The sequence below is a fragment of the Dermacentor albipictus genome, chromosome 1 (assembly GCF_038994185.2).
Source record: "Dermacentor albipictus isolate Rhodes 1998 colony chromosome 1, USDA_Dalb.pri_finalv2, whole genome shotgun sequence".
NCBI lineage: Eukaryota > Metazoa > Arthropoda > Arachnida > Ixodida > Ixodidae > Dermacentor > Dermacentor albipictus.
In genome coordinates, this window is record NC_091821.1 from 50,234,871 (window position 1) to 50,251,445 (window position 16,575).

The window sequence follows — 16,575 nt, forward strand, 5'->3', positions numbered from 1 at the left end:
TAGTGACTCGCATATTAAGGAATGGAATGAATCTGTGTGGCTAAGGTCGCGGACCGCTGCTGCAACTGTCCGTACGTGTTACCGGAGATGCACGGCTTTGCCCGAGGATACAGACACATCCGCCAGCGCTGTATCGCTAACCTTCAAAGAAATGGCTTCAGCCCCGAAACGTCGGCAAGAGTGAGTACCGCTTGTTAAACAATGACAAAGGGAGTAGCGCCGCTTCCTGTCATATATTTCGCGCCCAGTATCCACACGCAACTACCCCAACTGGCACGGAAACTTACGCTCACTCTATCGCCAACGTGTCAAGAATAAGGGAATGGGCGCACACTTGAATATATACGCCTTGCATACGCACAATAAATGATGGACTACACCAATAGCGCACGAATGGTCGAAGCCCAACGTTTCGTGACGGTCCACAAGAGTAAGCGAGTTACTAGCGATAATACATCTTTGCTACAAGGTATTGCAATGTACAGAACAGCCATGCTTCAAGCCTTGTGCGCATCAAGAACAAATCTATCGGAACTGAGCACACCCGCGAGCGATTAGGCAGAAAATAATGAGATAGTGACTGCACCGAGGAACTTAACTGAGTCAGAAAGTGACTAGCCGCTGCTTCAAAATATTTCCCAAATAAAGAACGAAGAGCAAAACACACTAATCCTGATTCAATTCATGAACGGAAAGTTTGGATAGTTCGGAATACATATTTAGCCCCGCTTTTAGAACGAACACCGTAGACGCTGCTCGCGCCGTTTGGACACAGCTTAATCAGCTTCGAGAGCTCTTTTGCATGTTCTCTGAAGCTGTGACCAAAACTTCGTGTCGTCTATTCCATCACCGGTCGCCCACGATATATCCCGAAACTGAGGTTTGCTAAGCCGCACCGTAGTCATACACATTCACTGTAAACACGGAGGCAACGGAGACAGTTGAGGCAAGCAATGGACGCGTCACCACGTGAGCAAACATGGCAGCGCCCACGGGATATCGCCGCGAAAAGGGTCAATACAGTAAAGTGAAAATTTTGCCCTTATAACTTTGAGCGAAATGAGATTTGTTCCTGCCTTTATTGCACACAACTAACATTTGTGTGGAGCTTCAACAGTGATCTTGTACGCAGGATCCAATTGGCCCTAAATTCACAAAAATGATACAGCTTTTCTCCGTACGAGTCATTCATGTCAATCGAAACATGGCTATAACTGCCGGTAGTGTGGATACTTGGATGTGTCACGTAGTGCCGGGCGTTTCGTCGCTGCCTGTATTGTTACATTTAATTTGTTCTGTGGAGTGCGCTGATCTGTGCTTGTATGATCTGTTAGACGCTCATCCCAGCATTGACTCTTTCATCTTCGATAAAAGCTGCAGTAATTAGGGGAGTAAAAGTTACCCCCATAAGAAAGTAATTTGTGGAAAAAATATGTCTGTGAAATAGCGGAAAAGCAATTAACAGAAAACGCTAGCGAAATTCCAGAACTGAGAGCGAAAAAACAGAAGAAAACACAAAAAGTGACGGTAATAAAAGTTACTTATTTTTTTCTGTTTTTTCCACAATTTTTTTTTTTTTTTTACACTAACGATGCTTACAGATGCCAATTTAACATTCTCGGCTGCACACGCATAGAAATGTTTAGAATACATACTCGCTCTATTCTGTAATAGCGGGAACTAACAGAAGCGGGCTTCTTCCCACAAAGCCCTTTGTTGAGGAGAAGCCAGTTTTGACGACAACAGCGCTTTGGCTACAAAGGTGTGGACACCACCGAAACCGGACCCGCCGTGGTTGCTCAGTGGCTATGGTGTTGGGCTGCTGAGCACGAGGTCGCGGGATCGAATCCCGGCCACGGCGGCCGCATTTCGATGGGGGCGAAATGCGAAAACACCCGTGTGCTTAGATTTAGGTGCACGTTAAAGAACCCCAGGTGGTCAAAATTTCCGGAGTCCTCCACTACGGCGTGCCTCATAATCAGAAAGTGGTTTTGGCACGTAAAACCCCAAATATTATTATTATTACCACCGAAACCGCGTCGCAGTTCGCACGCACAAGTCACTGTAAAACAAGTAATTATGCGCATTGCCTCACGCCGATGAGTCTAAGTAATTACGTGCAGCCAACAGCAAAAAAAGGCAATAAAGGTCAGTTCGTTGGCAACTGACCCCTGCCATTTACTTTTGTGCGCGTTATAGGCCGTAAATCACTACTGCACAAGGTTGACAGCAGCGCGCGCTAAACAATTACAAATAGATGGGGTGTGACCCGACAGAAGACCGCCAAACAGCCGCCGAAAGCGAGTCAGATATGCGCCTTCGCTCTTTGTGTCAAGTCGCGCTGCCGTTTATTTGTCCCATTCTGGCAACTGCTCACTTAAATATGCCTGGCGCTGCGCAGGAGAGCGCCGAGGCAGCGGCACGCGCCCTGCGCCGCTGGGCCACGTGATCGCCAATCTACGAGGGAGCGGCATTCATTTGGACACACGGTTTCTTGCTCAACTCGCCTACCTTGCGGCACGAAATCGCAGCACGAACAGGGGTGAGATTGAGACCAAACATCCAGCAACAGCAGCGCGACAAAACTGATATTGTAATGCTCCGCAGAATTTCTGACGCTAATTATAGTGAGCTGCGCGCAACGCGCGAAAAAAAAACTGGCCGCAGCACACGCGTCCGAAAGCAACGAGTCGAACCAAGAAGAAATGCCGCGTATATATAATATCGAAGTCAGACGTCGGTGTCACACGGAATACAGACTGCACGGCTGCGGTTGCCGCGCGGATATACCGAAGTCAGAGAACAATGACAACGTCTCGAAGCTTCAGAATGGGGTATACGAGGTACGCCGTATATAGGGAAACCTCCTCGGGTTAATTTTTGGCCACCTAGGGTTCTTTGCATTATGCGCACTCAGATCTAAAGGAACACGATGACACAGTGACATGCCACAGCCACCTAAACGCGGCGGGCGCGGTCGGGAATGGAACCAGCGACCTTGAGCCCAGAAGCATAACGCCGTACGGCCAGTAAGTTTCCCCGGCGGGTGAGGCAGAGAAAGTACACAAACGAGGGAGGATAAAGACTTGCAACGAGCGTGAGTCGGAAGCACTGAGGCTACGCAAGAAAGTTCGCTACACAAAAGATAAAACCGTGCGCAGATGTATAGGCGTACATAATGACGGAGGCAGAAGAAGCCAGCGGAAACAAAAGCGAGCGATGCGTATACACACGCCACTGGAACCGCGTTCCCATCAACCCAACTGAAAAAGACCGCAGAATACAAGCGCAAGACGTCGTAATTAGCGGCAGCGCGGCTCTCTCTGCCCTTGGTGAAGAGATGGCGACAAGCCGCAATGAAACGCGTATCTTGACGGCCAACGAGCGTGCCTCGTAGGAGAAGCGTGGGAGACGCGGCGCGTATATTACGCGCCACCCACGTCGGCCCGGCCGCACGCTGGCTGCTGCCATGCGGCGATACAAACAGACGGTGCGCGAGCGCGTGTTTACACCTGCGAACGCGCACAGAAAATAAGGACGCCACTAAGAGCGACATAAAAGGCAACAGGGGCCGCTCGGCCATGGCGGCGTATATCCAATATCACTTGGCATAGAAAGTCAATTCAAAGTGAGTTTAGTGCTCGTTCAGCTCGGTATAGCTAGTAGATAATACAATTGTGCACGCGCAAACAGCACAACCTGAAGCGAACAAAATACAGAGAAAGCTCCATCTACTTGTCTACATGTACATTATGAAGGCTTATCTCTAACGAAACGTAAAATCGACGAAGCATAATCACGGATTATAATAGCATTACACTTACTAGGCGCGTAAGCCCTCAGGGGAGCAGGACGCATAAACATGCTGCTGAAGCAACACATCTACGAATGGTAATAATGAAACCTATAGCAATGCGCTAAGATTATAAATCGAGGGCCATGGAGGGCGCCGCAGTGGAAGGCTTCGGATCAGTTTAAGGATCAAGTTTAAGTGCCCAGAGTTCTTCGGCGTATTCATACATATATTGGCACATAAGCGATATTTTTTAAAATTTCGCCCCGACTGGAACGCGGACATGCAACTGCAGAGTTCTGAGCATGCGCCTCGGGAGTGAGAAAAATGTGGGGAGAGGGGGGGGGGGGAGGGCGTAAGTTCTGCATTTGAGAGTTGCCACAGGCCCGCAGCGAGCTGCAAGAAAAAATTTCAATCTTTATAAACATCCGACAGTTGAGCACCGTAAAGGCAGGCTGTGTGATGTTTTACCAAACGCGACTGCAGTCGTTTGTGGCTGTTTAAACTGTAGTACGTGCAGTGTCCGCGTACCCCCATGTGATATACCGCTCTCATGGATGTATGAGTGCACTTGTCTGCGCAGGTGCGCATCTATCGAAACGCTACTGACGAGAAAAGGTTCAATATAATATAGTGAGCAGAACACCTCTATCTTCAGCAGAGTGACTCACTCGCAGTAACAACAGCTGATGTCTCCAGAAGGAACAGCAGAAGCTGAACCTCTCCACAACAGGTTATGTTCTGTGCACCTCGACCCGAACAAAACTATATATACTCGGCGCGCCCACTATAGGCTTAATATATTGAAAAGAAGTTTCCGGACCCCGTTTTGAGGAGGAAGCTCGCACTTTTTTGTCGAGGCGCGAAAACCCGGCCCCTGCGCACGCCGTTGCTCCAACGAGAATTGTTAGAGCTTCCAGAGAAGCAGAAGAAGAAAAGAAGAAAGAACAAATCGCCTTCCGCCTATCCGTTGGTTCTTTAGGCGCCCAAGACAAGGGTCAGCGCGAAACGCTCACTTCGGCCTTTGCGAACAAATGTGACGGGGGGCGGATCGCGACCACAAAGGAGCGCCACTGCACGGCAGCCCAACTTGACGGCTCAATCGAGTCGCTCCACACTAAACCGTTTGCGAAGCGCGCACGTACGCACACATCCCACACACATTACACACACACACACAAACACACACGCCATAAATAGCGCCGGCGCACGAGAGGTTTTCGCGGCCGCCATCGACATGCCGACGTCACAGCAACGAGGCAGGAGCCGCCGTGCACCAATTTAGGCAGAATCAGGCGAGCTACAGCGCGCGCCGCCCTCCTGCCAATCCGTTTGTGCGCGACGAAGAGTACCGCCGTGGCTGCAGCAGCTCCAGCAGCAGGAAAGACGGTCCGAAGTCTTTAACCTTGCCGTCCGAGATTGAGTGCTCAACTATGTATGGACGGATCGAGAGAGGACGCTTAAGCCATTGCAGGATTCACCAATATCACACACACACACGCGCGCGAGCCGCGCTTCGTATTTAAACTGCGTGTGTAATCAGGGAAGCTCAGCGAAAAAATCTGATGCCAGTTACTTCGGTCTATATGCCCATTTTGAAATGTACACATACGCTACTTGACTTTCCTAGCGATTCTCTTAAACTTTCCGATATATACATGCGCCATAATCGTTGTAATTAAGACGTTATTTGATGTAATTAGTCCAATTAGTGAATATATTACTTTGGTTTTTCTAGCAAATTATGTCCGCCAGGGCAGATAATGCGTCTGTTGTGACGCGATTCGAGTAAATTTTATAGGCTTAGTTTATACATGCATAAAGTTTACAACGCCGAATGACCGAACAGACGACGCGTGTCGGCAATGAAGCTTGTTTTCGGGGCAATAAGCCTTCCGAGGCCGCAGAAGATCTGTGGATTCGCCGCGTACGTCGCAGCAAAAACTGAAAGGTCCCGAATATAAAGCTTAAAGATAGGTAAAAGAAGTAACCACTGTTGGCCCTCCTTGCACATGGAAAACCAATGAAAAGGCTTCGTAGATTGCGTCACGTGATGATACGTAACCCGTCACCGAAAGCTCTTCTGCAGGTGACGCCACGGTATATGCCTTCGGGCACATATGTGATGGTTAGTACTTAGAAATGTCGATCGCCCTGTCAGAGTCACATTATTCCAGCACAACGATCAGAACGATGCTGACCATGCAGACAATGATAAAAAGCGACGCAAATGCAGCCAGAACGCGCGTGCACCACGACGATGACGACATATACCCTGTGCCCTTTTCTCCTTGAATCTTCGACACCAATGCTGGGCGTCAACCACGGACGTCCCACATACTTCAGGCCCCATCCAGCGGTCAGCCTAACTATACCTAGCGATATTACACGCCGCAACGACCGTATCACGACATACGTGAAACGCAGACCACTAACCAGCTCACTAAAACACTACAATTCTTCTATACACGCCAGCTATCCACCGGTTGGCCAGGCGAGAGAAAATCACCACATGGGGCACGTATATACGTCTCGGCCTGTTTGATACTTTGGGAGCTAAGTGGCTGTCGGGATTCAGGCAGCCCCTAGGGTATATAGTCGGACGTATCACGGAGCCGCTCACGTGTCATTTGGCGAACTAGTTTTATCGTTCTCTCTATACAGCGAACTCCAAAATTAACTCCATCGGACTAAACTTCCTCGGCGCCAGTATTCGATGCCCAGAAGGATGTGCTTCTAGAACAACGTGCGCATTACAACGGCTATTATTAAAACGCACGAACAGACGAGAAAGCGGGCTCCACGGCCGTCGCGACATGCGGAAGAGGCGCAAGCGGCGCGAGGAAATTAAAGCCCACGGGCGCCTTTCTCTGCCGTCGTGGGCCACCAATCGGCGCGTCGAGGTGCTCGGGGCTTCTTCTCGGCGGGGTCCGATCTTTCCGCGAACAAAGCTCGCTGACAGTGACCCACCACGTGGAATGGTCAGGGCCGCGTCTAGTTCGATTTCGGTGTCCCACCCATCAACGTCTTTATTGTACAGGCCAGTCCGCTGTTAAAAGGGGCAACGCACTAATGCGCGGCTATCACTTTGCTGGCGCTATAGCTGCAAATATGGGCCGAAGCAACGTCATTGCCCTACACAGGGGCGTTGACAAACGCTAGCGCTACTAATCACACGTCGCCTGCTGCGATAGCCAGGGGATCGTACATATGCGCCAAAAAAAAAAAAAGGGACACACGTGCTCTATAGAGTAACCTGCTTTCTCAGAGTCGTCCAAAGTCTACATTCAAATACATGAGTCGGGCTTAGCATTCGCGGTGTGGTGTCACAAAACGCGTACAGGCGCGCATACCATATATGGTAGCGTATGCCAGCTCTTATTACATGCGCGGCGTACTAAACAGGAACGGGTGAGCAATGTTTCAAGCAAGCCGTCACAACGTGAAATCTCAGATTACACATACACACCCCTTAGTTTCCGCTGGGATACGCAAAAAATTGTTCGCGTGGCACACTACACAAAATGACTTTATTCATCGGATACGGCTGGCAATGCCGCTTCATGGTTAGCTCTCTAACTTCCCGTCAAAATCTGTAACGGAACTTCCCATTCTTGGTACAAATTAATATAAATGCATAAGATTAAAAAAAACATCAGGCGATATAATTATATCCCTTACAGTTCGCTCCCCATCGCGCTTCTTGCCCTGATTTTGATTTAATATCTCGTGCAGACTTAAGTTCGCTCATGTCCTTTGCCACAAGCTTATTATGGCCGCTTTTCCTACAGAATTTAATACAATAATTGCTAGAGGGAACTCTGGCGCTATATAGTATCTACGGAGGCTGCGATGGGAGCGGTTGTATGAGTATGCGAATTGTGGGAAGTACATGGATTTGCCTAGACTTCGTCCTTCCGGCTTCAAACGACTTCGTGACCTTGTAAACTCGTCATTTTCTTAACAATGTACTGCGTAACGGATTATCAGGTAAACATTATTAAATTTGTCCGACGGCAAGATTCGAACACAGGATCTCTAGCACAGAAGCCCGATACTGAGGCCATTACGCTACGGACGCATGCATCGACAAGCGATATGAAACGCCCTTATTAATTTATCGCGGACAAGCCATTGCCTTGAGACGCTTGACGCGCTTCGATTTGACCACCTCGACAAGCTCAATCGTTGCAATTATCAGCGATTGTGCGTGTTCGCAACCTCTTCTGCACTTCGAATAGTATAGACTTCTCTGAAATTTACGACAATTAACTGCTTCTCTCCACCTTGCGCGTTTCAGCAGAACTATTGCGTCAAGGGATATAAAGCGTAATAAACAAAGCCACAAGAACGTCCGAGAACACAAGTACGAAGACCAGACAAATCAATGCACTTCACATCACTCCCATGGTGGCTGAGGGATTGCAGCGCCAGAGTTCCCTCTAGTATATTGTAGGAAACTCTATGTTGTCTCCTACAAAGTACCAGCCTCATGAATTTTCGCGCAATCACTGGAACATGACCTGAATCAGCGTGAGTGTTTTCTTTTCTTTCTCCTTTTTCGTTTCGCGTGCAAAGGTAGCCACATACAACTTGACGCTGTCACAAAATTATTGATCACGCGCGCTACAGTTCTGCGTTAACGTACCTTTATCTGCGTTGAAGTACAGTCATAAACCTGTCCACGAAAGGCCGCGCGTACCGTTCCAGCTGAATGCACCAAAGCACCTGTATGTATCCGTCCTCCAGACATTGGCATCAACGGCGGCGCAGGTTGTGCGCTCGTCCCCCCCACTTTTTTTTTCCCAGTGCATTCGAATACCCTTTCTTCTTTTTTTTCTTTTTTTTCTGAGGACTGTTTTATCGAACACACCTTGTCAATCCTTGTCAATCATTCGGAGCGACCGCAATTTGATCGTTGTAGCGCGGCTGCCACACAGTAAGCGCGACGCGCAGAACCGTTTTGTTTACTGAACGCGCCCGGTCCACTTGTTCGAGCGCCAAATGCATTAAATTGCATAGATATTGCTATAAAAAACAACATTTTGTTATCAACATCAGCGCCGGCCGCGTCCTAAATTTCTTCGGTGGTCCGTGTACATACTCCCACGCAAGCCACAATGAAGACTAACACCCTAAAACGGCTTTCGTTCTCTTCAATATGCTGGCGGGAATTAAGGGGGAAAACATATCCAAGCGCGCGCTGTAGCGCAGTAAACACAAAGCACGGTCCACACAACAACGTATCATGCTGTTTCCTGCTTTTGTATTTTTCTTTTTTTAGTTTTCCCCCTTACTTTGGCTCCCTGTTCCTACAGCGGCGCGCCACAATTCACTCCGCAATCAGGATATAAGCCGCGGGCCGCGTCCAAACCCGCCAATTCTTCCCACAGCAGCTGTATATATACGTGCTCCAAGGCACACGTGCGCGAGCACGCAGGAGGGGTGAGCGCGGAAGCGTCGAAAATATACGCTCGCAACACAAGAAGCCATCGCTTCCTATTTAACGCGAAGCAGAAAGAAGGCGCCGGAGCGTGTCCGCGGTTAATACGCCGCCATCGGCCCGAATGTAGGCCACATATACAGTGGCGATCCCCGTACACGCGGTGGCTGACGACCGGCGTACGCGCATGACAAATCGTGCTCGCTCTCACGCAGCCTGCTGTGACCGCTGGCCCATTCCCTCAGCCGCGAGAGCCATGGCGTCGCCAGAGAAAGGCCACCCGGTGCTGCAAGAACAAGACGCGTCCAACTGTATATGAAGCATACCTTTTCTGCATGTAAGCGTTACAGGAGACTCACGTAGTCACTGCCAAGTCTGAAATAAAACGCGGCAGCGCAGTGCTACTTGGTTTCGGGAGGAAATTGCATACGTGAATGCAGAAACATATACGCGACGAGCGCTCTGAGGGCACCCAGATCGGGTGCACGGGGCACACTAAGAGCACGACGATACTCGAATTCCTGTTAGCGGTGACGTATAAACTCCGCTATCATGGAGGAAAGAAAGAAAATAGGAGAGGCCTTGACGTCCCGTTTTTGAAGCGGGAAATGCAGCCACGCTGGTGTACCATCTCTCTTTGCGCCTCCAATCTCAGCTCGCCGGAAAAGATAGGCGCGAGCTTTGAAGTTGCACTGCTACACGCCGCAGGGAGTGCGTGCTGCCGACGCGCGTCGGAACAAAGTCTACAAAACTTCTGGAACAGTTTCAGTGAAGCAGACACGTTCCTGCGCTTTTCCGTGGCACGTTGAAGACGACGAAGACCCGCGCCGTGATTACTTGAGTATATATATCTGTTGCCAGTACACACACACACACACACACACACACACACACACACACACACACACACACACACACACACACACACACACACACACACACACACACACACACACACACACACACACACACACACACACACACACACACACACACACACACACACACACACACACACACACACACACACACACACACACACACACACACACACACACACACACACACACACACACACACACACACACACACACACACACACACACACACACACACACACACACACACACACACACACACACACACACACACACACACACACACACACACACACACACACACACACACACACACACACACACACACACACACACACACACACACACACACACACACACACACACACACACACACACACACACACACACACACACACACACACACACACACACACACACACACACACACACACACACACACACACACACACACACACACACACACAGAGACAGAGAGAGAGAGAGACTCTGAATACAACTTTCAAGCTTACGCACCACGATCCAAAGTCAGCTTGTCTCGCGAACGGAATGTGCTGCGAGATAGAGACGGGGCGAAAAAATCTTATCTCACTTTTCAGAATCGGAGACCAGCAGCGAGAGCTTCAGGAGCGCGGTTGCTATGGCAACGTTGACATTTGGGGTACCAGTCCCAGTGCTCTTTTGCGAAAAACAGCACGTTACTTCCGCCACACTTTCTCCAAAAAGTCCGTGCTGGCCGGGGCCTCTGTATACAGTGCCTATTAGACACTGTAGCCTCTCCTACCCTTTCCTTCCTCCATGTCCGCTATACACATTCTGACAGTCGGTTGGCGGGGAGACGTAGCCATACGCTAAATGAAATACCGGGCTTGAGAGCTGACACAGAGCAAGGAAGATGGGAGTACTACATAGAAGGACATGCGAGGCATGAGAGTGGAGTATATACGGACGAGAACAACACGCAAGGCAAGAAAGCTTGGCAACCTTTTTACTCAGCTGAATCCATGGCTGCATTCTCGTAACGGCATAGGCGAATGGTATATGCAGCTAAATATAAGCCTCTGGTAGACCCTTTCACCTTAACTCTTGCTCCCTAATTCAAATATCAGAGAGCGATGATACGGGTTCCCTTGCAGATTTTGACAGAAAATTACTGGTGGGATACAGACCAGAGAGAGCGAGAGAGAGAGAGAACACTGTTGATACAAATATAGCAGCATGCTGGAGTGGCACTAAATTGTCCGGAAAATGAAAGTGCGAGTATCCGATCAGCCAAGATTTGTTTCCTTTTGTTTAAATGAAAACGAACGAAATCAGGAGAAAGTCGTCGTCGTACACAGCGGTTAAGGCTGATAAAAGGTAGCCGTATTGGGAAAATAGATAAATTGAAAAAAAAAAGAAGCCGCAGTATCGCCCGAAAGGCAAAACATCGATTGCGACAGCAAATTAGAAAACAGCTATACGAAGTAACGATATTAGTTTTATCGGCCGTATAAACTTGCAAACATTCGCTTACTAACTAAATTAACAAGCGCGGCGTCACGCGCGCACAGGTAAACATGCACACATCTCGCTTGATGACCGCGGAACCTCGCTGTCAAGACGCTGGAGTGAAGAATTAAGCGCTGCAGCAACAGCGACCTTCATGCTGACCTTCGTGCTGTCTCTACTGCCGCCACTACTTGACTCGCGCGCGACAGAAGCGCGACAGAAGATGGCGCGCTTCCGCGCCACCTTCCTCCCTCGCGCGCGCGAGATTAAGCCGCAGTGGTCGGCTGACCCTCGCAGGCTTATCACTCACACGTACAACGTACGGCGCGCTGCAACGATGTTATCGAGTGTGGATTTTATACGGAACATCGCGGCGACGGCGACAGAAATGCGCTTGGAGCATCCATATAACTGCTATCGCAATAATATTTTAAAGAAGAAACTCGAGGCAACAACCACTACATATATTACAGGATGAAGTTAAAATACCGCACAGAATGTCCAAAACTTCTTTATCTTTCTTTTTTCCTCCACTGCAGAAGACATGGCCGTCGCCTGGAGAATCCTATAAGGTTACCGTGCCCGCGAAGCACGCTATATTGCAGTCACGGTTGTTTGTCCGGGAGCGTAAAGTTCCCTTAGAAGTTAACAAGCTTCTTTGAACACACTTCAATGAACCACCTTAGATTGAACTGCTGGCACGATTAAAGTAAGAGGCTAATATTAAGCCACTACTACGGACACGCAGCTATAGGTCTGCAGGCAGCTAGCGTGTAGTAAGCGCCAACAGCCCACAAAAATTAGTTGTGCGATGTAAGTGACAGCGCACACACACATAAACGAAAATAAATAAATAAATAAATAAATAAATAAATAAAAATTTCCGTAAGCATGCAACGCTGTTTGTCGATGAGGAATATGCACTGGCGACGAAGGAACCACAGCGAAAGCTATTACATGCAACGATCTATAGTCAATCCATTTTATTGCCCGTGGCGTCGATCCATCAGTGATCGTTGATCACTGATTGACGTTATCTTAGCCCAGACACAGGTACTTATACACGTGCGCTCCGTGTACTCGTCCGCCCTTGAACGGCGTAGAATAGATAATTAAAATAAAGAAAGAAAGAAAAAGAACGAAAGAACATGCGTATACACATCATACGACCCCTACACCTGATAAGATAAATTTGTGCCGACGACTGCGCAACTTGAAACAACGGATTTACGCTGTCATTAAACCTAGACGCTCACTGTTTGAATTTTACCTACACAGTAATAGCATGACCAGTCAATTCAAGCATGTTTCAGTTTGCCGTATACAGTAGAGTCCGATTCGCGAAAGCTACAACGAACGCGCACAATACGGTTCAGTTAAACGCGCAATTAATAGACTGCGTGTCCTCGAATAAGCACTTCCCAAAATGGGAAGTCAGCAGAGTGTGAAATTGAAGTTGCACTCTCAGAATAAATGCAAGCAAAGTCAGAAAGTGTGAGTTATGAAGGAAAACGTGTAACCCGCCGAGTCATACTTTTTTTGTTGCCTAGAAAGAAGAATGGAAAGCCACTGTTGCCAAGGAAAAAAAAAAAAAGACTGAATTTCTGGGGCCATTTTATGACGCACACTGTCCGTCGCGTCCCTTTTCAAGAATGTGGCTTTGAAGTAATAGCAGTTCTCGAAAAAAAAAAAGCGTTCTGGTGCTCCGAACAGCCACCAAAGAAAAAAAAAATGGCGGTGGGGGATGTGAGGAGGCCCGAGGGATCCTATATCCATGCAAAATAAGCTGCTGGGAGTGCAGAGAAATCATCACGTCGAACCTAAGTGCTGACAGTTAACTGAGGCGCTTATGTATACATTCTGCCGAACTCTGCACTTAAACATAATACAGTCTGTAAGCATTTCTACTTCTCAGCGCTCTCGTCTATGCTGAGCAACGCTAGCACAGAGCAAAACAAGCATGATGCGATGTATACCATAATTTTCAATTTACGTATTAGACAATGCATGCTGCAAACAACGAAGAAAACACACACAGCGCTATCACGTATAGTATTAAAGAAAATGGCTCGTCGCATATAATTCAATATAAATAAATAAATAAATAAATAAATAAATAGTAATATCTTTATATGCCACATCGGTAGGGACGACCAGAAGTACCCTTGAATGAAGTTAGTTCATTACGTTGTAGTAATAAGCGACGAAGCGTAAACACTCGGAACCTACTCTTAATCTCATCACGCTCACACAATGGCCAGGAATAGCAACGACAACTAACTTGCTCAGACGAAGGGAGTTAGAACCATTACGCAGCGTGGGCGACGGCGAACAAGAAAAGCAAACGCGAAAAAAAAAAAGTAGTTGACGCGTATGTACGCAGAGAGACGGGAGAGATCACTCGCTTGCGATATCTCCACGGAGCATATACCCAGTCTTGACCACGCTACATTGGAACTCGACACACGGGCTTCCCACGAAAAGACCCGACAGCAAGGGCGTGTTTACGAATGGTCTATACGACATGATGCGTGGGCGCAGCTGAGGCCCGCTTGCGCGCACACACACACACACACACACACACACACACTACGGTCACGTGGGAGTAGAAACCCTTTCAGTTTCTACAAAAATGGAAGCGCGCTAGGCCGTGCAGGCTCCGCCAAGACCACGAAAGGCACGGACGGAGCACCTTACGGCACACGAAAAAATAGAGCGTCCGCCCGGAAAGGCAGCGTTGCCTGCAGCTCGCACAAGCATTGTTAGGTACAGCAGGCGCAGAGGAAACGCGACGCTCGGTATGCTGCCTTGCTAGAGGGAAATCGTAAGTCCGTCTAACAAGGGAAGACGTGCGTTGTTAGTCGCTGCATCAGAAGCCACACAAACTCACAGGTACGATACTCGTTAAGTATAGCTTCTAACTTCCGCCGGTACATCCTCGAAGTAGGTAACTGCAGCCGCGAAGCTCTTGCATTCAGACTGGGATACATAGCGCAAAAAAAATTACACAGGGACAAGCAGAACACAGGACGAGCGCTAATACGAGCTCTTGCAGATGGCTCGTATATATATCGACGAAAAACGAGTTCGCGCGACCTTAGGTATATACACCCACCAGCGCTGCGAGAGCTCGCTACTGTGCAGATTGTGGCTAGCGCCGTCGAACCTTCGGTACCTGAAGCGCGGCCATTCCCGAGAGTCACCGCACTCAAGAGATACGGCCTCGCACAGAGCGCCTGGTATAGCGATTAAGACACAGGGTCAGTAACCCGGGGATTCCTAAGCACGGCGGTTAGTGGCCGGGTCACACTGACCTCCCAGTAGTGCTGGTAAGTCTTGCCGGGTCCCACGGGGGATCGCGGAGGCGGGGATGGCGACGCCATCCTGCATGCCGGGCTGTGAGTCCTGATGATGGTCGAGCCCATGGGGCTCGTAGGCCTCGGGCTGGGACTGCGCAGCCGGCGTCGTTCGGCGTCGAACAGTTCCTGAAGACGCTTGCGTGTGCGCACCGTATTCATGCTGGCTGGCTGGCTGGGACTAGTCTAATGGCCGCAGAGAAAGAAAAGCAGATGCGTGGGCAACCTATAACAGCGTCCTTCTATATGGGTCCAACGAGGCTACTTAACGACCGTTCCAAAAACTGCTATACACACCACAGTAGTAGTCGGGAATACAGTTTGGGACGTCCCGCAGCGGAAGTCAACAGTCCACGAGGTTTACCAAGCAGCGCTGATCTTTGGACCAACTCGAACACCAGCGGGGAAATTTCTCCTTCGCAGAACGCAGTGTCAGACTTGGCAGTTTATACGGTGCACGTCACGAAAATCGCTCGGCGAGGGTTAAAAAAAGAAAGTTCGCAACGCGAGCAAGATCGAAGAGATCTTCAGAGTTGTACGGGACACAACTAAGTCGCACACGTTGCAAAGACCCGCAATGACCACAAGACCTGCAAAGGCGGAGGCGAGGAGAGAGGACTCGGGGCGGTTCAAGAGAGCAGCACGATCGCCGCTGTCTTTCGCGCGCGGTTCACAACACGTATGTACTTCTAGAAGGAGCCGACACTCGTACAGCGGTTCTCACGTCGGACGTCCATGGTGCGACTGTGCTTCCACGACCGCCGAAAGCACGCAGAGGCGGCGCTCCTTGTTGACCCTCTTTGAGCGCGCTGCGTCACACAAGGACCGCGCGAGTGGGCGCACAGCGTTGGCGGCCGCCAGCCCGTGCACGCATACAGTGGCAGCCGCCGCCAATGGATCCTGGAAAGGAGCGCTCAAGGACTGCGGCGACCACCGTCACTCGAACGCGTTTTGCAATCAGCTATGCTACGCGCACGCACACCTCCTCCTTGCAGCAGCGAAGTAAAGTCGTTCGAGAGGCAGCCACGCGCTCGCGGACAAAAGGATACAGCGCGGCCCCGACGCCGAGAGCTCTGCGCCACGGAGGCACGCTCGCTCCCGCATTCCGCGCCGTCACTTGGCCTTGCATAGGTCTCCGAGGCGACTGACGACGAAAGTGATGTCGCCCAGACTCGCATCTTCTCCTTCGCGGAGTCACTTGTACTCTCTTTTTATTCATTATACCCGCGGCGCCGCTCGCGTGCGGTATCAAGAAAAAAGAAACAGAGCAAAAGCTTCCGTCGACAGGAAATCAACAAGGTTCACTCTGCACGCAGTTCTGAAATCCCGGCGCGACAGGTTTCCCGTTGACTCACGTACGCTCAGATTCTAAACTAGGCGTGCCCGTAATACGCCCCCACCGCAGCCAGCCATCGATATAGGTTTCGCGTCGATGTCGGTATATGGATTGCGCGACCGCTTCAAAGACGAAAACACGCGCACTCAAAAACTTACTGACAATCACATATTCAGGAGATCAGCAACGCTAATCACCTAAGGCTAATGGGAACGAGGTCGAAGTCACAAGCGTTTCCTGTAGCCATAAACGTTTCAACATTAAAAAAAAAAAGAAAA

General features: G+C 49.5%; 1 protein-coding gene across 5 annotated transcripts in view; it reads right to left on the reverse strand.

Annotated features, from left to right (window-relative positions):
- The window catches only part of LOC135912012 (WD repeat-containing protein 47), a 206,149-nt gene that overhangs the window by 80,907 nt on the left and 108,667 nt on the right, over positions 1 to 16,575 (reverse strand). For 4 of the 5 annotated variants that reach the window (XM_070520944.1, XM_070520935.1, XM_070520936.1 and 1 more), the window contains one exon: positions 14,920 to 15,147. The exons of the other annotated variant lie outside the window; for it this stretch is intronic. In XM_070520944.1, the coding sequence (XP_070377045.1) occupies positions 14,920 to 15,147 (228 nt within the window). The remainder of the gene's footprint in view (positions 1 to 14,919; positions 15,148 to 16,575) is intronic. 5 annotated transcript variants of the gene reach the window in all.